General features: G+C 49.2%; 1 protein-coding gene across 1 annotated transcript; it reads right to left on the bottom strand.

The window, feature by feature from the left end:
* Positions 1 to 9,586: 9,586 nt before the first annotated feature.
* Positions 9,587 to 21,809, bottom strand: BMP3 (bone morphogenetic protein 3). Its single transcript, XM_062493216.1, has 3 exons — positions 20,721 to 21,809; positions 13,567 to 14,480; positions 9,587 to 10,702 (listed from the first exon to the last, which is right to left on the bottom strand). Exons 1-3 carry the CDS (start codon positions 21,046 to 21,048, stop codon positions 10,511 to 10,513), a joined length of 1,434 nt encoding a protein of 477 aa, XP_062349200.1. The 5' UTR covers positions 21,049 to 21,809; the 3' UTR covers positions 9,587 to 10,510.
* Positions 21,810 to 23,481: the final 1,672 nt, after the last annotated feature.

Raw genomic sequence — 23,481 nt, 5'->3', positions numbered from 1 at the left:
GAGGTGAAAAAGAAGGCCCCCTACATTGGCGACTATTGAACTCGCCTGCCTGAATCCGGCCCCGAAACCGATCCCGCGTTCTCGGCGCGATTTTCCGTCGCCTTTTACGCGGCGCGGACGGGCGCGGACTGGTCAGCGGCGCTGGAAATGGCTCGTGGGACTGGCGGCGGGAGAGCGCGCGATCGGCGTCGGGCGTCGGATTCAGGCAGGCGACTTCAATAGACACCATTATCTGGGGCTTTACAGTTACCACGACAACGCTGGCAACGCCACCGGAAGTGGCTTCTGCCAGGACCAAATTTGGCGCCAGGAAGGGCGGAAATTGCAGCGTGCCACTCCCAAGATGGCGACCTGGCCATCACTCACCCGACCTTCTACATAGGACGGCAAAAAAAGGCCGGGGAAAAAAACGACACACACCCCAGCGTATCTTTGCCGGGGCCCTATTGCGTCCGCCGTCCCGAGCGTCGCATCAGTCCCAGTGGAACGGCATCGTCACCTTGGGCCCTCCGCCATCTTGAGAAGGTCACGCGCACCATTTCGCGCCCCACCGCCCTCCCGCAGCAGCGCCGAGGAGGAGCCGGTCGCCGCTTCGGGGCACGGCTGCAGTACCGCGTTCTGTCCACAAGGCGGCAGCACTGCCCGGGCTCCGGCTCCGGGCACGGCTGCAGTACCGATCTCTTCCCACACGGCGGCAGCACTGCGGCCGAGCTCAGCCCGGGGCTGCGCCTCTTTGGGGACACGGGGGACACAGACAGAGAGACAGACACACACAGACAGACACACAGACAGAGAGACACACACACACAGAGAGACACACACACACACACACAGAGAGACAGACACACACACACACACACACACACACACACACACACACACACACAGACAGACAGAGAGACAAGGGGCCAAAAAACATCGAGGTCCCTCCCTTTAAAAAATCCTACTAAACGAATGCCCCCCAAAACCCCGACCCAAACTAAAAAATCCCTGCCATGAACAAATTAAAAAAACCCCAAACCCATTTGATATATATAAATATATATATATATATATGTGTTTGTTAATAATTAATTTATATTCATAATCAATACCTATTTTTGGATATTTAATTTAATGTATATTGGCATCAATTACAACATGGGTGCAATATTATTTTTATTAAGAAATCTTTATATTACTAACATTTGTATTTTATGTGTGTGTATATATATGTATACACACACACACACACATTTATATATTCTATATCTTCACATTTTTATATTATTAAAAAAAAAGCCCGGCCTCTAACAAAACAGAAAATTAAATCCCCTTTATTTTAAAACTATATTTCAATTCATTTTTCTATTTATATTTGGCATACTTACGTGGAATTCATATATCCATATAGTCTACACATTACAAACCACTCAGTATACAATTTTATTTATATTAAATACTGCATCTATACTTCTATTTCTTTTCTATTTCATATTTAGATGGATACTTACACACATTCAAATTGGCATATTTCTATCTATAAATTGATGTCTGGATACATTTATATCGATTTACAAATAAATGTAGTTATAAGATTAATTAGATGAAAATTACAATCTATCCATAGATCGATACTGTATCTTCATATTAGAATCTACTAGCAGTACAAATCTCTTTAGAAATCAATTTCAGAAATAGAAACATATAGAGTGTCTATTTGCATATTTATATTTTGGTTGATATTCTTTAGAAAGAAACCCACCTCTAACCAAATAAAACCACTGAAACATGGATTTTAAACTATATTTTCATACTTTTATATTTCTGTTCTCCTATTTACAACCTGCGTTTACACATTATATATTTTCGTTCTTTATATTATGTACCGTAGATTTCACAGAAATGTGTTACCCATCTCTGCAATTTATAGTCACACAAATATATTTACATTTTTAATTTTTCTATACTTATATTTCTATTTCATATTTATATGTATACTTACACACATTTATATTTCCATAGTTATAAATCTATATGTCACTATATGATTAGATCTAACAATATATTTTTCAATAAATGTATTAATATTAGAATAGTCATTCTATTAGATTAAAATGGTAATGTAATCTATCCATATAATAAATTGGTGTGTTATATCAATATTAAAGTTAGCATTTATTACTATTATTAATCTATTTATAGCTGTAATGAATACATAATTTCATGTATAAATAGATTATTGTCTATTTCCATACTTACAGTTTTGTTTCTATTATTTCTAAAAAACACCCATCTCTAACCAAATAATACCAACGAAACATTGATTTTAACTCCATTTCAATACCTTTATATTTCTGTTCTCATATTTACAACCTATATTTAAACATGAGATGATATTTTCATGATCTATGTTATATACTACAAAGGTACGTTTTTTTGTTGTATTATTACAATATCTTTTCTATTTTACTTTTTTCTATTTATTTTTCTATCCTTTATGTTTCCTATTTCTATTAGCTCTGTAAAACCCCAACTGCAGCCAAATACAAACCAACCCAACACTCCCTCTGAACCACACTCGGGTCCTTCCCCTGCTCCCCTTTCCCACGTGTTCTACGGCCACCCCTCCCTGGGAATGTCCTGGCACCCGTGGGTCCCTCTGGGAGAGGGCACCCAGCACGGCCCCCCCCACCCCCCCCCCCGCCATTCCCCACTCCCCTGCTCCTGCCCCGCAGCGTGGCTCCCTCTGCCGGGGACCTCGGGCTGCCCCGAAACACATCGGAGCCCCCCGAGTCTCCACCCCCTCGTCCCCCCCTCAGCCTTATTCCCTCACCCCCAAAATGAAGGCACAGAACTGCTCCAGCTGCCCTGGACGGCAGCACGGCCCTCGATGGGAACCCTTCCCACGGGTCCATGCCCCCAAAAAGGGACCCTGCTGGCACAAGGAAAGGGGGGGTGGGGGGGGGGGGCAGCCCCCAGGAGGACTGAAGTTCCTCCCCAGCCCCGCAGACACAGAGGACACGAGGCAGAGAGTGGCAGCAGAGAGGACACGGGAAAGAAAATGAAGATCGGGATGCAGGATGAAATGAAGAAAAAAAAAAATAAAACACCAAACCACAAAAAAGGGATGCTAGATGGGCAGCACGAGAGAGGGATTAAAAAAGAACAGGGGCAGCGAACGGGACACAAGGATCCCGGGGGAAACAATGGCACGGGGAGCACCACAGAGCCACAGGGAACAGAACGGGAACACGAGTGAGGCACGGAGAAGGACAGACAAAAAGACGGAGTCCCAAACACACAGCAAGGACGCAGGGACACAGAGACAAAAAGGGAAACCAGGACCGGGAGACGGGAATCGACCACGCCACGTGCTGGGGAGGGTAAAGACGGGCACGGAGCGGCACGGGGACGGGGACAGAAAAGGCACGGCCAGCAGGACAGAGGCTCACCAAGAGAGCGCGCAGTCAGGGAGCAGCACTGGGCAGCAGTCAGACTGGGCAGGGCTCCTTTAGGACTAAAATATTTACACGTAGGAGCCATTCCCTCCCTGGCATCTCATTTGTATTTAACCTCCCCAAAACTGAATTCATATCACGAGGAATGTGCAGTCCTGGCTTCTCCCCACCCAGGATTTGGACAGGGGACCTGGGCACAGCACACACCTGTGAGTCAGTGGAACACATCCCAGGTGACATTTCAAAGGTTCTCCTTCTGGCACTGCATGTTTGCAGATCTGGGCTGGCACGTCCGACTCCCCTCATGGCCACATTCAAGGACAACTGACCACATTTGGCAGAGAATTCCCAAGAAAACTCACGTGCCATCAGTGAGCAGAAAATCCTTTGGGGTTTAGTCCCATCTCTCACCTGTTCCCAGTGGAGGGAAGATGGGCTTTAGTCACACATCACAGCAGCAGTGATGGAGCGGGGCTTTTTTATTCTAAAATTTAATGAGAGGTAATAAAAATAAACCAGGTCTGATAGAAATGCCTTTTAAAGCCACTAAAGCTTTTTAAAGCCAAGGAGACCATCACCATGCCCGAGTTCAGTCTCCTATTCCTACTGGTTTTGGTATCAGGAAATCCATCAGGCTCTTTTCAGAAACAGTGATTCGTAGCAACTAAACCTCTGGCTCCTCTTTATTTGCACTTACAGCCCCTTGCAGGAAGCTCTGCAGCCTTTTTTCCCCCATCCTGCATTGGAGGGAGGAGGGATATTAGTGACACACGCAGGCACAAACAATCCTTCTGGCTCTTCAAAAAGTTCAAACCGCCTGTAATAAAATTGATATCAAGTAATATTGAGTCTCAGGCTGTTCAAGAAAAGGGAAAGTGGAGCTTTGATGTCCCACTGAGAGCTGTTGAATAAAATCTTCCCCATGAGCTTGCACACAGCAATAACATTTCTTGGAACAAACCAAAGTAAGAATTTTTTGACCAAACAACTGAGGTCTGTGTGAGCACACTTTTTCCTTTTATGCTGATGGGAACAGAGCTCCTCTCTCTCATCTGAGTGCTGCTGAATAAAACATACGCCTAGGAAGAATGCAGGTGGGGAGGGATGAAAGGGTCAACTTGTTCCAAAGTACATCTAGCAGCACATAGGACAGAAGCACACACTACTGAAACACTGTATCCAGAATCACAGGAACAGCGGGCTCGGAATTCTCAGCAGCTGCTCCCTTTGGCTACTTGAAGGGCTTTCCCAGGCAGGGAACCCAGCCGGGGCACCCGGCTGGAAGGGGCACCTTTGCAACAAAATGCCGTGGAAACTCGCTCCAAACCAGCGCCGCTGCAGCTGCTGCCACACGCAGAGGACACGGGGCTGCTGCCAGCTGCAAGGGGGGGGGGGGGGGGGGGGGGGGGAGCTGGAATGGTGCCGGGGAATTCTGCCGTGCCCGCGCTCCCACCCCGCCCCATCCTTGCGCCCCTCTCACCTCTCCGGCAGAGAGAGCAGCTGCTTCCTCCTGCGGGCTGCTCCCGGCTGCGGGCAGGGCGATGGCTCCGGGAGCTGGGCGACCGCTCTTCCTTCGTCGATGCGTTCCCCGGGCGGGAGCGGACCCGGGCGGCGCGGAGAGGCGGCGCGGCGGGACGGGAGTCGCTCTCCGCGACGGCGGCCGTGGAAGGACCCCGGCAGAGAGAGGGGCGGACCCACCGCTGCCTGTCGGCGCCCGCCGGGCTCCCGCGCGTCCGCGGCGCCGCTGAGCCCACAGCCCGTGTGGGCACGATGGGAAACGCCGCGCAAAATCGCGCCGGGGCAGGGGGGAATCGGCGTCGGCGTCGCGAGCAGGCAATGCAGTAGACACCCCGCGGGGGTCCTTTTTTCCCCGCCCCTTTTCGCCGCCCTATGCAGAAGGTCGGGCGAGTGACGGTCGAGTCGCCATCTTGGGAGGGTCGAGACGCAATTTCCGCCCTTCCCTGCCGCCATCTTTGGTACTGGCAGAAGCCATTTCCGGTGCCTCCGCCATCTTTGTTTAGGGAGGTGAAAAAGAAGGCCCCCTACATTGGCGACTATTGAACTCGCCTGCCTGAATCCGGCCCCGAAACCGATCCCGCGTTCTCGGCGCGATTTTCCGTCGCCTTTTACGCGGCGCGGACGGGCGCGGACTGGTCAGCGGCGCTGGAAATGGCTCGTGGGACTGGCGGCGGGAGAGCGCGCGATCGGCGTCGGGCGTCGGATTCAGGCAGGCGACTTCTATAGACACCATTATCTGGGGCTTTACAGTTACCACGACAACGCTGGCAACGCCACCGGAAGTGGCTTCTGCCAGGACCAAATTTGGCGCCAGGAAGGGCGGAAATTGCAGCGTGCCACTCCCAAGATGGCGACCTGGCCATCACTCACCCGACCTTCTACATAGGACGGCAAAAAAAGGCCGGGAAAAAAACGACACACACCCCAGCGTATCTTTGCCGGGGCCCTATTGCGTCCGCCGTCCCGAGCGTCGCATCAGTCCCAGTGGAACGGCATCGTCACCTTGGGCCCTCCGCCATCTTGAGAAGGTCACGCGCACCATTTCGCGCCCCACCGCCCTCCCGCAGCAGCGCCGAGGAGGAGCCGGTCGCCGCTTCGGGGCACGGCTGCAGTACCGCGTTCTGTCCACAAGGCGGCAGCACTGCCCGGGCTCCGGCTCCGGGCACGGCTGCAGTACCGATCTCTTCCCACACGGCGGCAGCACTGCGGCCGAGCTCAGCCCGGGGCTGCGCCTCTTTGGGGACACGGGGGACACAGACAGAGAGACAGACACACAGACAGACACACAGACAGAGAGACACACACACAGAGAGAGACACACACACACACACAGAGAGACAGACACACACACACACACACACACACACACACACACACACACAGAGAGACAAGGGGCCAAAAAACATCGAGGTCCCTCCCTTTAAAAAATCCTACTAAACGAATGCCCCCCAAAAAACCCCGACCCAAACTAAAAAATCCCTGCCATGAACAAATTAAAAAAACCCCAAACCCATTTGATATATATAAATATATATATATATGTGTTTGTTAATAATTAATTTATATTCATAATCAATACCTATTTTTGGGTATTTAATTTAATGTATATTGGCATCATTTACAACATGGGTGCAATATTATTTTTATTAAGAAATCTTTATATTACTAACATTTGTATTTTATGTGTGTGTATATATATGTATACATACACACACACACACACACACACACATTTATATATTCTATATCTTCACATTTTTATATCATTAAAAAAAAAGCCCGGCCTCTAACAAAACAGAAAATTAAATCCCCTTTATTTTAAAACTATATTTCAATTCATTTTTCTATTTATATTTGGCATACTTACGTGGAATTCATATATCCATATAGTCTACACATTACAAACCACTCAGTATACAATTTTATTTATATTAAATACTGCATCTATACTTCTATTTCTTTTCTATTTCATATTTAGATGGATACTTACACACATTCAAATTGGCATATTTCTATCTATAAATTGATGTCTGGATACATTTATATCGATTTACAAATAAATGTAGTTATAAGATTAATTAGATGAAAATTACAATCTATCCATAGATTGATACTGTATCTTCATATTAGAATCTACTAGCAGTACAAATCTCTTTAGAAATCAATTTCAGAAATAGAAACATATAGAGTGTCTATTTGCATATTTATATTTTGGTTGATATTCTTTAGAAAGAAACCCACCTCTAACCAAATAAAACCACTGAAACATGGATTTTAAACTATATTTTCATACTTTTATATTTCTGTTCTCCTATTTACAACCTGCGTTTACACATTATATATTTTCGTTCTTTATATTATGTACCGTAGATTTCACAGAAATGTGTTACCCATCTCTGCAATTTATAGTCACACAAATATATTTACATTTTTAATTTTTCTATACTTATATTTCTATTTCATATTTATATGTATACTTACACACATTTATATTTCCATAGTTATAAATCTATATGTCACTATATGATTAGATCTAACAATATATTTTTCAATAAATGTATTAATATTAGAATAGTCATTCTATTAGATTAAAATGGTAATGTAATCTATCCATATAATAAATTGGTGTGTTATATCAATATTAAAGTTAGCATTTATTACTATTATTAATCTATTTATAGCTGTAATGAATACATAATTTCATGTATAAATAGATTATTGTCTATTTCCATACTTACAGTTTTGTTTCTATTATTTCTAAAAAACACCCATCTCTAACCAAATAATACCAACGAAACATTGATTTTAACTCCATTTCAATACCTTTATATTTCTGTTCTCATATTTACAACCTATATTTAAACATGAGATGATATTTTCATGATCTATGTTATATACTACAAAGGTACGGTTTTTTGTTGTATTATTACAATATCTTTTCTATTTTACTTTTTTCTATTTATTTTTCTATCCTTTATGTTTCCTATTTCTATTAGCTCTGTAAAACCCCAACTGCAGCCAAATACAAACCAACCCAACACTCCCTCTGAACCACACTCGGGTCCTTCCCCTGCTCCCCTTTCCCACGTGTTCTACGGCCACCCCTCCCTGGGAATGTCCTGGCACCCGTGGGTCCCTCTGGGAGAGGGCACCCAGCACGGCCCCCCCACCCCCCCCCCCCCCATTCCCCACTCCCCTGCTCCTGCCCCGCAGCGTGGCTCCCTCTGCCGGGGACCTCGGGCTGCCCCGAAACACATCGGAGCCCCCCGAGTCTCCACCCCCTCGTCCCCCCCTCAGCCTTATTCCCTCACCCCCAAAATGAAGGCACAGAACCGCTCCAGCTGCCCTGGACGGCAGCACGGCCCTCGATGGGAACCCTTCCCACGGGTCCATGCCCCCAAAAAGGGACCCTGCTGGCACAAGGAAAGGGGGGGTGGGGGGGGGGGGGGGCAGCCCCCAGGAGGACTGAAGTTCCTCCCCAGCCCCGCAGACACAGAGGACACGAGGCAGAGAGTGGCAGCAGAGAGGACACGGGAAGTAAATGAAGATCGGGGTGCAGGATGATATGGAGGAAAAAAAATAAAACACAAAACCAAAAAAGGGATGCTAGATGGGCAGCACGAGAGAGGGATTAAAAAAGAACAGGGGCAGCGAACGGGACACAAGGATCCCGGGGGAAACAATGGCACGGGGAGCACCACAGAGCCACAGGGAACAGAACGGGAACACGAGTGAGGCACGGAGAAGGACAGACAAAAAGACGGAGTCCCAAACACACAGCAAGGACGCAGGGACACAGAGACAAAAAGGGAAACCAGGACCGGGAGAGGGAACGAACAGTGCCCATGCCGGGCCGGGCAAAGACGGGCGCGGAGCTTCCCTGCCCGGTCAGTACAGCAAGCGCAGCTCCCCTGGGATTTCAGGCTCATCGTCCCTTCCCCGCACAGCCCCAGAATAAGCGGGGGCTCCAAGAGCTCCTTGCCCTGTGGTGCGGGCAGCACGGACGCTGCCCGCCAGGAACCGCCATGCGAGGGCAGCGCAGCCCCCGCGGGCGACTCGCGCTCCCTCCTCCCGGCGCCGCTCCCGCTCCCTCCCTCTCCTCCTCTCTCCCCGTCTCTCCCTCAGCCCCGCCCCGCCGGGCGCTCCCTCCCAGACACGGCGCTGCGCGCGGGAGAGCAACGCGCATGCGCACCACACCTCCCGCCTACGTCCCGGCCCCGGACGGCGCGCGGGGCGCTCCGCAGCAGTGCGCATGCGCGCCGCGGCGGTACCAGGGTCGGGAACACGAGCCGCGGGAAAACTTCCTTGTTCCCGGAAACATCCGAGTGCCACAGAGCAACAGCGGGCTCTTCCTGTTCAAGTCATTTTATTGTACGCTTCCGTACCACTGAGGGGACACAGCGGAGGCCGGCCGGGCTCCTCCCCCGCGGTGAAACGCATCCCCCCTCACCGCCGGCGCACCGGCCCCGCGGAGCTCACCTCGGCACCGACACGGAAACCTGCGTGGCAGGAAGAGTGCCGACCTCAGGAAGGATACACCAGGAGGGCCACGGGTATAAAATAAATTAGAAGCATCCGTAAAAGTTACTTTCCATATACAAAACAACTTCTCTTTTTGGGGAGTGATTTTTCTTTTTCTTATTTTTTTAATTCACGGTCTGTACACAGATAAACCTTTCACCAGAAATAATTTAAAAATGCATCCTTTCCCTGAAGGAATTCTTCCTCAAGTCCAGCCTGAACGTCCCTGGTCAGCCTGAGGCTGTGACCTCTGATCCTGCTGCTTGTTCCCAGGGAGGGGAGGCCACTGCAGAACCTGGCTACGGGCAGACAACCCGCAGATCATGGACAAGTGCGTTCTAGGACCCGAGTCCTTCGGACAAGTCACTCAGTGGGGTATTTTCACACCCTGGGCCCGCTGAGTTTCCACAGCACAAGTCAGTGATGCCCTTAGCAGTCTGGAGCTCCAGGGAGCCGGATTACAGAGCCGGTATCAGTGAAAAGGAACTCACACACAAGGTGGGTACCTTGTACCAACCAAGGAGATGCATGGTCAGGTAGGGTTATCTACAGCTTTTAGGATGACTGGCTTTGCCTGCCCTGCTGTACTACTCTAAAACCTAAAGCAATAAACTTCGCTTTAAAATTAAGACTATTACATTTCTAACCTCCCCCTGCCATTAGTCACCATTAGAACAGAGATAAGAATTCCCAGCTTCTGCTGCTTCCAAAACGTTGTACAAAAATAGATCACGATGTCCTTTGAGAGTCAACGTCACAAAAATCTGCAGATTTTTCTTCCACCTCTCACTTTCAACAGGTACAGTCAGGTCCCATTCCCAAGCCTTGTGTCTCAGACCATCACAGACAAATGAAGTTTCTACTCACTTGCCTTGGAATCCATTCTGTTCCCGTCGTCATCGATTGGATTTCTTGACATTTTCTCTTTTGTGTCCAAAGGAAATGCATTTGGCAGTGCAAACATGAAGTAGGTGTGATGAGACTCTTGCCCAAGTGATCACCCGGGCATTGCCCAAAGGCCTCCCAAGGCGTTATCTGCACGCACAGGACTCTACTGTCATGTTGGGGTACACCTTCAGAACCACGTTTTTGTTCTCATCAAAGAACAAGATGCTGAGAGAGGACATTTTGTCGGGAACGCAGCAAGGCTCGGGAATGCCGGGGACGACTCCGACCGCTCTCACAATGCTCTGGAGGGTGGCATGGTTGGACGGCTTCATGGCCTGCAAGGGAAAGACGTGGCAAAACACGTTACTGCACCCACATGGCCTTGGATTTAGGTACTCTACAATAAATTTGCTTTGTTGCAGGGTGCAGTTGAGACCCCTCAGCTGGAACATCTGCTGAGGAACTGAGCCTCCAAGACAGCTGTAACTCATACTAGAGTGACATTTTCATCCAGAGAAGAAACTTCCAATGACCAAGTTTACTGCATTTATAAAAAGGGACACAGCTGGGTTTGCTCTGAATAGAAAGCCAATGTGCCAGGTGAGCTAACTGCTTAGTCCCAAAACCAGAAATCATTAAGGTGCTAATAAAAATTCAAAACCAACACAGAGAGATACCGAACACGAAGTTTCACTCTGAAGCCTAAAATACTGCCTGATCCAAGTAACTGTAGGTGAGTGGGCGTGAAAAATGCACAAGATAAAGCTTTCAGCCAGGGACCTGTGGTTTGGTTTTTAGAGTTGTTCTTACACACACAATCTGGCAATCAAAACACTTCAGTGTGTACCCCTAAACATGTCACTGACAAATACACAGAACAAGGTCATTTTAGCCAAATGCTCAATTTGCAGTTTTGATACATTGAGAGATGATTTTTTTCTGGGGAAAAAAGTCAGCCTTAAGCATTGGAAATGGACCTGGAAAAAGCACAGGAATAACTGTGAATTCCAGCTTGTCATATGGTTTGTGCAGCACATTAGTACATGAAGTTCTAAGTCTCCACCTGGGGTAATCAAAGACATTTCTGTTGGTTTGTTTTGAAATCCAGAGTACCTATGCTCCTCAGCAGTAGCAGCCAGGGGTTTAAAAACAAGTTGCAAATTATCATACAACTCCCATTTCTGTATAATTTCTGTCTTCACAGGGAAGTGAAAGCACCCAGCCACATTTCCTTACGCAGCTGCAGGGCAGCATTCTCCCCAAACCAACTGGGAGCCCAAGGGCTGTGCTGAGCCTGCTGAAGGCATACCAAAAGGTGTAACACCTACCAAGAAATCCTATTTCCTGTAGCCAGGAGCACTAAAGCTAAAATCAGGACTCCAAATATGCCACCGAACATCCGCTCATAAGCCTTCTCCTTCAGATAAGGAATCCATAGCCCCAAAATGCTAAATTGCACCAAACCAACTTCAGGTTAAGCAGCACCGAACAGATTTCAAGCACCGTCTCTGCTTCTGGTGGGAACAGCCCGGGAACAGCCCGGACACACACTGTCCTAAAACAAGTCTCTCTGTTTGACTGGGTAGCACACAACACAAGATCTTCCTCAGGGACCCCAGCCCCTGCTGAGCACGCTGTGCCAGTCCTTCAGGCGCATGCTGGAGGATAACCGGCTTCAGCCAGCGGGAACTGAACCGGGACCGGAGCACAAGCCAAAGCCCCGTGCTTCTTCCAGCAGGGACGTGGAAGGCAGGCGTTCGCTGAGGGGAGACCCAGAGGGCCAGCAGGAGGCTGTGAGCGAGCCCGGCTGCAGGCAGGCCACACCTGCCAAGCTGCAGGGCCCTGCGGAGCGCCACTGCAGCTGGGCTACACGCGGGGCGCACAACGGCAGCTACGAGCTCTCTCCTCCCTGACCAGGACAGCGTCTCCCACAGGCTCTCCACCAGGTCACGCTCCCAACACACGTAGGTTTGACAGCAGTCAAACCAGCTAGCTAGAACCAGGACAAGGGTAAAAAACACAAATCCGGGGCAGGGGGTGGGCCACATCTGTTCTCCATTGCCCGACAGGTTGTTACCTCCAGGAGCGCACCCTCAGCAAAGGACCATGATGTGCCCACAGGCACAGACTACTCTGTTATTGCCTGAGGCCCAGGGTATGCTTCTGCAAACACAGTCTCAGTAGTAGCAGACCCTGCGATGCTCAGCTTTAAAGCCTGGCTCTGCAGCTGGAGGTAGGCAAGACTTCTCCTCCTCCAAGGACAGGACCCTGCCTCCTGCAGCTTGCTTAGTGCGGGCACCATCCCCTTCGGTACAATTCTCCCACCCGCCACTTTCAAAGGGTGACTCCCTTGGCTCCTTAAGCCACTGAAATGCCACGTGTACTCTGGAACCAGCTCTGGCTTCACTATGGCAGGAATAGAAAAGACTCTGGAATGAAACGCTGCAGGGAGCCCAGGAGCCTTGCCTTTACTGATGTTCCCTGCAGGCGTTACTTGTGCATACCCCTCATTTTAGGCCAGCCTCAAATCCCATGTCCTACTCTCAAGTTTCAGCAGTGTCCAGGGGCTACGTGTTACTAAGAATGACACAGGACATTTGTAGGAGAGTTCCTCTAGGTCACAGTGCTAGGAGCACATCAACCCTGCCTGCTACTCATATGCAACCAGCTCATACAAACCAGAGGACATTGTGCATGTCAGTGGGCCTGGATCCATTGCTTTTGGATCCTCTTGGTCCAGTGAATCAAAAGTGATTCACTCAACTCTGTGTTAACCACTGCCTGGAGCTCTCTGCCCTTGGGGCAGCCTTGCCTCCCAAGGTACAAGGCTTGCCTGGAGTCTGTTGTGCCGACGGCCTGTGGGCACAAGCACTGCTGACAGAACGGTTTTAGAGATCTGGCTTGTATTTTGTTTGTTAAACAGGTTAGTAACAAGTTCACACACCATAAGCACTCTTCAGGAAATATTTTACGGCAATTTGGGTACTGGATGAAAAACTAAGTCAAGGATTTTAGATTACCTTCACAAGCTCATCTCCTTACTACATGTTCCAACTACTGCCCATTGCTGCGTGGGACCAATCTCGGTAGGTCCTAGATCCAAACCCATGCTGGCCCTGGCTGCATTTTACTCATGTGGGAAACAAAGGGCCCAATTTATGGTAACAGACAATGAAAAAAGAATCAATAAGGACCATACCTTTGGAATTGGGAATTGACAGTCTCCTGAGCAGTAATAGGCATCGAATGACTTAGGGGAAATAATCCACTCGCTCCAGCCGATGTCTGCAAAATCCACCTTGAGGTAGCGCCGGGCACAATATCTGGGCTCGTTCCACTGCTTCCTCCTCGCCTTCTTCAGTGTTTGCTCATCGAACTGCAGAGTCTGGGTCTTCTGGAGGTGATTCTTCCTCTGCTTTTTCTTACTCCTGGCCCTGTCCGCTAGTTGAGGCTGCAAGGTCTGGTAGGGTTTTCTGCCTTCCCACCTCTCATCCTCACCGTACTGGTACTTGGCTCCTGGAAGCTCATTGTTCTGCAATGGCAACAGGACGTTTGCAGAGCGTTTTCTCCGAGGATTAGCGGTGCTGCTGCTCCTTGTGTGGATCTCTGGCTTGGGAAGGACCCTCGCCAGAGGATGACTACGTCCTCGCAAAGTAGAGACAACGCTCTCTGGCTCTGAGATAGCAGAATCATTGGCGTAAATCAGGATGTAGGGCTCGTAGGAGGAAGATGCTCTTTCCCAGGGATGATGGCTGGGCAGATCCATTTTAACACTGATCAGCAGTTCATTGTTTTGCTTTGCTTCATGTAGCAGCTGAGTGATATCCTTCCACTGCCAGGAAAGGATGTCCTGGTAAGCCGAGGAGACATTTATGAGGAAATGTCCCAGGCTCCGACTCAGGCTCCCAGCTGAAGGAAAGGTCCAAAGTGAAAGAACCATCTGAATTTCAGGTTTCCTGTGCCTGTGACGAGAACAGCCACAGGACTGGGAACAGTTCCACTTCATGTGCAGCAGATCACCAATATAGTAATACACCGAAGCTGACAAGACATTTTCAGACTCTGCGAGTGATGACAAGTTAAAAACGTAAATCTCCTGGCCTTTGGGGCTCCCTAGAAAAAGAAATACTCAGATTAGAATAGGGGCATCATTGCTGTATGTTGAAGGACAAATTTTGATTTTAATTTTCATTAGGAATGCCACTTGAAAAATCCTGCCTGTTCTAAACTGGCATATTATACTGGAAGAGCAAAGAAGCTACTTTTGTTCAAAAAGAAATTCTGCACAACTTGGGGCACACTCAGAAGCAGGATATAGTTTTGGTTAAAAGCTAAATTCCAGCAGCCACTTCTGGCCTGTGACTGCACACCAAGACCAAACACTTGCAGTAGATGGTGCTATTTTCCTACACAACCACGTCCAAGCTTCGGCAGACCAGAGTTCCCAGATCTTTGGTCTGCAAAATCATCTCAAAAAAGGTTACTAGGGGCCAGCACAGACATCTGTGGACTCACCAGATTCTGCCCCAAGAAACCCAACTGCATGACCTGGGGTTATAGCAAAATTTGGGAGGCCCGGGTCCAGTACACCCTTTGGGCAACACGGATACCTGACTCCCAGGTGTGAGCACTACACTGAGATAAGCGGGCTAGAAATTACCCTTTAAAATAACTACAAACACATCTTTTCCCCAGGAAAATTCCACTTCACTGAAATGAGACTTTGTCTTTTGGGTCATAGGACACACTCTGCTGGAAACCATTCCAGGGAACAAGTTTTAAGAAGAAAAAGGGAAAGCAAAAATATGAGGAACCAAGCTGCACGCTGCTGCCTTCCAGACACTGCGAGGCCACATTTTAACAGCAGCCTCTGCTCTCCTCTTCCAGGTCTCAGTGCTGGCCTGATGAGTTTTTCAGACCAAGCTCTGCATGACAGAGCTCTTTTGAACCGCAGCAGCTGAGACACAGGACCACTGCACCATCAGCACTGCTCGCTGCTACAGACTAGGACCAGAGGAATTAGGACAGCCTGGCAACACAAGGCTGTAAGAAGGGGACAGTCTCTTCAAAACGAAAGCAGAAACCCACATGTACTTAAGTCTACACATGTACTAGCACTCCCTCTTTGGGGTGCCAGAGATGGCAGACTATTTCCTGCCAGCTCCAACCCAGCTCCTGGCACTGCAGCTCAAGTACCTGAACCTGCTGGATCTTAGGGGCACGGCCCCTGCTTCCTCACCTCCCTGCACCAACACACAGCTGCAAGTGACAGCCTGTGAATGGCATTGAAAAAGTAATTCTAAGGGAGTGCAGTGGGTCTGTCAAGACCAGCATCACCAGCACAAATAGATTCCTGTCACAAAGGGGATTTCAGGCATCAATAAGCTGGAAGCAGTCTGCTAACATGTGGTGTGTTTGCCTTTATAGAGGATGCCCCAACCTTTTTATGGACTACCAAATCTATCCCACGGGCGGAAAGGGATGCAATAATGAGGACTGTTTAGTTATACAGCCACCACTGGCCATCATTCAAAGGAGATACTGAAGAGGTGCCCTTGTGCCAGGGCCCAGTGAAGAACAGATTTGAGTTTCTGGTATTAAACGTTCTCATCGTTTCACAGCCCAGACACAAAACCTCACTTGGAGCTGGAAACAGCAACAAGTTGCTCAAGTGAAACAGATTTGGAAAACAGATTTGCTCTTTATTCACATCTTCCCTCCTACTTGGCTGCTGCTTTACCAGTCTGCGTTCTGTGCAAAAGTAAAAGATGGGATGCGGTTCTCCCTTCTGAAAGACCATGGGATCTGGTGCCAAACTGGTCTAACTAATTCTTTGAGCAAAGCAGATAAAAATCACAGCAGCTAGCAACTTGATGGAACACAGCATCAAGTTCACCACAGATTAAAGCTATCAGCCACTCAAATAAAGAACTTGGGTAGAAATAGCATAGCTGCATACTGAGGACCTAACTTAGATGAGGGTTTCACGATACAAAACCCACAAATCTGCACACTGCACAGCGTAGGAGCGCTGCACAGTGGCCACCTGGTCGCTCTTTTCTGTGCATTTTAAGCAGAAATATCACAGTGGGTGTGAAAACTAAACACAACATCTAGCTCCAAGCTGGTACAAGCCAAGCAAGTTAAGGGGGTACATCCATGGTAGACAGGGATCTGGGCAGGACAAGAGCTGACCTCACTCCTCCTCACAGCCACAGTTAATTGCACTTCGGCTGGCTGGGTGAAAAGCAAATTGTGCACAGCCTGTCCTTTGATGCCAGAGCTCCTCGTGCTGAAACAACAAGTTCTAGAAACAGGGACCAGCAGGGAACTGTGAATGCAGGTCACTCACACGTGAGACACCACTCTGAGACACACAGGGGCAGAAGTCAGAAAATTGCAATTCGGGGTCTGCTCCTGAGAAGCCGAACCTACAGATCCTGTCCATTTGCCTCCAAAGCTTGCACATTTGGGCCCATCTGCCCAAATCACAGTTTAATGTTTTTCAAGTTCCTAAAACTAACAGGATGCTCCTGCTTGAATTATATTTATAGGAGCGCAGAAAAAAAAAAAAAAAAAAAAAAAAAAAAAAAAAAAAAAAAAACCACAAACCAAAGAAACACACGTAAGGAAAAAAAAAAAGTCTCCTTGAATGATTATTTTTAAGGCCCTTGATGCAAAGAGCCCCTGATGCTACTGGTGCTCAGAGAGGCCAGCATTTGGATATGGCCTGGACTGGTTTCTGCAGTCTGAGGGCAGCCAGCGAGGCGCTGCTTTCCCGGCGTGCTCTGCTTGCCCTGTTCGCGTGGGTGCTCCGCACCACAACAAAGCGCACAAAGGCCTTCTCAAAGGGAGGAGAACAGAGCTCTAAAACCACAAGAATTGGCCCAGGGGCAGGCGTAATACCTGAAATTACTTGAGCTTCAGTCAATAAAAAAAGAGTTTAAAGTAATTTCTCACTGCATAGCTCTACTGTAAGACCATTAGGAGGACCTTCCAGTTAAAGTCAGGACTCATTTGCAAGCCATGTTCTTTAAGTGAGGCTAGGACTAAAAATGCTTTCAGAAGCAAACCTAATCTATTTGTCTTTTCAAGGCTTTCATCTTTCCACTCTCTTTCCGCGCTGTATCTGATCTCCAAATCCTGGGCCTGGGCAGCTCAAGAGGCAGTGCTGCAGGTAAGCAGATTTGCTGCCAGCCAGAGGTCAGGTCTCTTCCAGGAAGAGAGAACTGCTGCATGGACAGGATCACAGCCTCAAAGTTCCCTTGCCAGAACTGCCGGAGTGCTCCACTGCGACTCACAGAGCACCTGACCTTCTTCCTATGTGTCTTTTAGAGGCACAGCAGGTGGAAAACCTCTCACTCCTGCAGTACCCACTGATAAAGAACTGGAAAAGGCCTGTCCAGAGCAACACAAGGACTACCAGAGTCATCCAGAAATGTCCTGCAACAGCGAGAAGAGCTGCCACAGAAATCACAGCCTGAACATCCCTTGACTCAAACACAGAGGAACAAAATGGAGCAGTTGAGTCCACGAGAGAGAACGGTGCTGAAGTGTAACTCAACCCACTGAAGGATGCACATCCTTCCTGCACTCACCACGGATTTCGGGCCTGGGGTTTCTTTTCAGCTTTGTTACTGGCAAAGGTTCTGAACAATTACGCTGTCAGATAATTTAGCAAGGTTAACAGAAAACAAATTTACCCAAATGACCACATGAACATTCATCAGAATCAAGGGCCAAAACCCCCAGCCCAAACAAGCCACCATCCAGCCCAGTTGTGAAGTCTGGTGCGAGAGAAATCACAGGGCAGTGTGGGATGGAGGCTTCAAACACATGCCACAGGGGGCCGAAGCTCTGGTCCCATCCCCTCAGAGAACTGAGCCACAGAAAGAGAGACTTGCTTTTGACAGCTATGAGGATGCTTGCTTTCATTAATCACTCTTAGGTGGGTTTTGCTGGCTGTTGGTAACAGGGCTGCAGCTGCCACGTGCGACACCACTGTTCTCTGACTAGAACAGCAATGAGCTTCAACAAATCCTACGAGCTTTTGCGCTCACCACACAACACTCCAGGCTCTCAAAAACTTGTCTGCTGGGTTAGCTGGGAGATTTGGGAAAGGCCCTTCCCATGTGATGCAGAAGAAGCAGGAGCCGCTACAGAGGAAAAGCAAGGAGAGAAAGGGTTCACAGCTACCTCTGAGAGCTGTGTTCCAGAAAAGGAAGAGTTTCTCTCCTGAAAACGGCAGACTAAATTCCACACTTAAACTGCAAATGAAACCACTGAAGATTTGTTTCAAGATCTCTTGCTGCAGGTGGAGGAGAGACAGGAAGATTCTTCTGGAACTTCTGCTCCTAGCAGACAAAAAGCTGAGTCCTGAAGGGGCTGGAAGAGGGAATGGTAACATGTGAGGGAGTTAACAGTCATGTCACGTATTAAATTAACTAATGTCACCCATTAAGGACAAGGAGAAGCATGTGGAAGACTGAAATTCGGAGCCAAGGAGTGCAACAGTCAAAGCAGAAGATCTAGAAACAAAGTACCTCGAAAGGGGAACACTTCTGGATGTGCCACTTTCATTGCAGGCCTTCTGAGGTAGTTGGGCCCAAGGAAGTAGTCAGAAAAAATGTTTCCATTGCACCCACTGCCCTGAAGAACATCAAATATACAAGCTTTCTGGAAAGAGACCTTCCTGCCATCAATAACCACACAAAATAAGCAGCTGCCAATGGAAAGAGAAAGACAACAGCTAACTGGTTAAATCTTTTGCATAAATACTTACTGAAGTGTCAAAAAATTTTAAACTAATTTATTGCTTTGGCACTTAATCTGTGAAAGTACTGGAGGAGGAGGAAAGGGATTAGCAAGCACTGTGTTTATAGGACTGCTGCCACTCAGCCTCAAATGAGAGTACCAATATAATCCGAATGACTGCAGAGATGGGATTTCAACCAACAACATTCTAGGTTTAGAACAATAAATGCCTTTAATCAGATATGCCTAACAGAGCAGATATTGCTCTGCTGGGCTCATTAACAACCTCTCCTTTTGGGGGGCTCCAGTGAATATTACAGCCTCCCCTCTTTTGGTGGGCTTAATTCAGCGACAGTCATGGACGTCAGATTTCACAAGGCAAACAAGTCACGTTAGAAAGGCAAGAGAGCTCTTCAGTAAGAGCAGCAGCTGGGAAGTCCTGGCTCTCAATCCACCAAACCCAGGGTAATTACTCCTCTACAGCCTCTCCTGTGGACAGGAATACTTGCAGGACTGAAATCTGAGACACTGACAGCACTCATTCCTCATTGTATCTGATCTCAGTACAGAGCAGCGCTATAAAATACATTGTTGCTTCTGAGGAAGCAAGGAAGCCTGACATCCAGCTCTTTCCTGGGATGGGAAAGACTTGAGGTGAGCCACTGAAACTCAGGGACAACTGTCAGTTTTACTGATAGATGCCTAAGAAAAAGCCACTGGGTCAGTGCACCGGTGGAACGAACAGACTGACAAACAGGGCTTCTGTGCCTGGTACGAAAGCTGTCCCACATGCAGCAAGGTTTTGGGGTGCAGTAGATAAGGGAAAGAAGGACACCCATCCTAGGGATGGTCATCTTGGGGTTCTGGCCATTCCATTTCACCCTTGCGAAGCTCGCATGCACAGAAACCAGAAGAAGGAAGGGAGGGGATGCAGCACCAAGACAGCAACTTATCTTTCTGCAAGGACATGGTTCTTTTGAGAAGCTGGCACAATAAACACGTCCCACTCCCTTACAGAACACATCTTTACCTTTTAACCCACCTACCGGCGCAGGCCAGTGTGTAATCACAGAGATCTAAGCGCCCCTTCCAGAGACACCAAGATGAAATATTTATGACAGTCAAGTTGTGCTCGAACTCAACCCCTTTGCCACGGCCTCTCACTGTCAGCACTAGCACCGCTTCTCAACATGAGAAGGCTGCACAGAACCTGAAGGATCCCCAAACCACTTCACAGCTCCGTCATGCACAAACCAGCGCTTGGCTCCAACAGAAACTACACGTGCAGAACACCACTAATGGGGGACTCGGCAGAAGATCCGCTAATTCCTCCACCTCCCTCGCGTTGTACTCATCCATCGTGACCATAGTGATGCTTTGAGGCAGAGCAGAAGCGGTGGGGCAACAGCTAAAGCACGGGACTGAACGTACGACACAGCAGTCCCTGCAGGAAGCGATGCTCCTCTAATTGTCTCATTTTTTTTTCCCCCCCACCGAGCTCTCCGGGCACTACCCCAGGGACGCTCTGATGCCCCGTGGCCGAGCCGAGCCCCGTCCCGGCGGTGTCCCCCCTCCTCCCCCGGCCAGGTGCGCACTCACCTGCCGGCAGCGGCCGGAAGCCGCGCACGGTGTTGCCGCGGCGGACCCAGGGCGCGGGCGGCGTCGGCGAGTCCCGGCCGCCGCGATACTGCTCGTAGAGCCGCAGCATGTGCTCCGCAACTCGGTCCGCCGCCGGCGGCCGCCCGCCCCGCCGCTGCCCCGGGCCGTCGTCACCCGCGGCCGCCCGGGCGCGCCCGCCCCGCACGGCTCCCGGCGCAGCCCGGCGCCGCAGCCCGAGCCGGCGCGGCCGCGGCGCGTCCCCCAGAGCCAGGCATAGGCAGCTCCATCCCAGGCACAGGCACAAGAGCCAGCGGGCCGACACCGCCATCCCGCCCCTCCGTCCCGGCGGCAGCGCCCGGGGCCCCTCGGCGCGGCCGGGCGCGCTCCGGGACTCCGCGGAAAGCGGGCACGGGGCGTCCTCCTCCTTCCTGGAGAAGGAAAAAACGGGGAACGAAAAAAAAGGGGGAAAGTTTAAAAAAAAAAAAAAAAAAAAAAAAGGAAAAAAAGCGGGGCGGAGGAAAGCTCCACGGTGTGGACCGCCCTCGCTTCCCGGCGGGGAGCGAGGGGTTTACTGCCAGCCGTGCAGGTTGGTGCCGGGGGAGAGGCGGCGGCGCAACCCCGCGCCCTGCAGACACCGGGAGCGCCCCGGCCGCCCTCGCTGCGGCGGGCCCGTGGGCGAGGAGCCGCCACCCCAGGGCAGAGCAGCGACGGCACGGAGGGAGGGGATGCTCTGCAAGCTCCATCCCCCGGGCGGAGGGCGATGGAGGCGGAGGACGGTCCCCTGCCCGCCTCCACCCAGCCCCTCCCAAAGGCCGTACAATAACGTGATCGCCTTTAAAAAAAAAAAAAAAAAAAAAAAAAAATCACGAGTCGCAGCGCGCTCACCCTTCTCCCCTGGAACGTCTCAAGGCTCGGCTGAGAGCGGAGCACAGTGCACCGCGGGCAGGTGGCAGCGATGCTGACCGGGATGTGCTGGGCTTCTGCCTGCCTCTCCTGAGCACCAGCAATCCCCGGCTTCCCCCCACCCGGCCGGGACTGGCAGAGGGGCGCTCAGCCCACAGAAATCCTGCACGGGAAGGGGACCCCACTACAGCAGGCACGGCAAGGCGTTCCTTGCTCGGCTGAGACAATTCCATGCGCCTCCCGCATCTGCTGTCTTTCAGCACCGAAAGGACAGAAATGTCTCACCGCCCTTGCCAGTGCCACAGCCTCACAAAACAGCTCAGCATACACGACACCGTCCCTTAGAAAATCTGCTTGGCAACAGAAGGGTACCTCACCTGGACATCGGGCAGGGAACGCACGGGAGGAGGAAGAGGAGCCTCGCTGAAGTGACACTGTTTGTACGTGTGCTGGTTCTCAAGACCAGCCTGGTTTCTAACCTGACGATAAAACCGGCCTACAGACCAGTACACCTAGCTTAGCACACAGCACTTTCAGCACAGGGCATTCGGGTTTTCCAGCGGCTGCAGCAAGTGTACCATTATCCAGCCCTAAAAAGAACACTACCACGCTATGTACTGCCTCTCAAATTACACTGAAATTAGGATCTTTAGCCGCTACTCTCACGCAGCTGCAATAAGCCCATCTGTAACTAGGACAAACGAGTGCCCACCAGCAGGTAGGGAGCAAAGTGAAGATTGTCACCACCAGACATGGTTTTTATATGCTCCTACATTTGAGGGCTCAGATATAACCCATGGCAGTGACCCATCTTCAAACAGGGCTGAGGCACCAAAGCTGCCATATGAATCTACAAAAACTATCCCTAGATAAGGAAACACGCTCCACATCACTAGCAATGCAAGCAGTACCATTATCTCCACCTTTCTCTAGGTAAAAAAAAGGACATTAGTGCAAACTAAAAGCTAACAATAGAAGTCAACATAATTATTAAGCTCATAATTAAAACATTAAAGTATGATTGCTTTTTTTGGACCCAAGTAATAAAACCTATGAGGATCCATGCAGAAAGAAAAGAGAATTATTTAAACTGAGGGCTAAAAAATTCAGCACAAGCAGCAGTCCCTGGCTTACATGCATGGCAGAATTGTCAATCCCAAAGAAGAATCTTTATGCAACTGGAAATTACCATTTCAGTTTCAGACATGTTTTTTTCCTACTGTTGAAAGAAGCAACATAAAAAAACCCCAGGCAACAACACACCACAAGTCTTTAAATAAAAACTGGCATAACTGAATCCTGTCCTGTACCTACAGTGCCAAGCAATTTGTTAAAGATGTGATCTTTTGCAAATCTCCAACACATCTCCTGACTCTTGAAATCAGACCACTGTAAATTGAGAATTACCAGAGTTAAAAAAAGAAAGAAAATAAACCCTCAGGGTTGCTGTGTATCTCTAACACCTTTCTCAAGCACGGGGGATTTGACAATAACTACTTTTTTTTCAACATGGAAGCTCAAGCACCCTATGGTTGAGCTTTAACATCTTTCAAGTGTTTTTAAGCAGAAAGCCATTTTAATGCAAAATTAAATCCAAACTCACTTCCCAGAACCTCACCCCAGCACTTGACTACAACTAAGTGTCTAAAATACTAAGTAAGCCCGATACAATCCAGCAACCACCAGCAACGAGAGAGCAAGGGGACACCGGGTGTGAAATAGAAAGGAAAAAGAGACTTCTCAAGGCATTAGGAGCCTTCTCGGAATGCCCCTGTTCAAACAGCTGCCGCAGCTCTCTGAGCATGCTACACAGGCACACACAGGCTTCCAAAAATCCTTCGCTTCATGGACTGTCTCT

The sequence above is a fragment of the Cinclus cinclus genome, chromosome 5 (assembly GCF_963662255.1).
Source record: "Cinclus cinclus chromosome 5, bCinCin1.1, whole genome shotgun sequence".
Taxonomy (NCBI): Eukaryota; Metazoa; Chordata; class Aves; order Passeriformes; family Cinclidae; genus Cinclus; species Cinclus cinclus.
The sequence above is the reverse complement of the archived record's forward strand: the minus strand, read 5'-3'. Positions and strand labels throughout refer to the sequence as shown.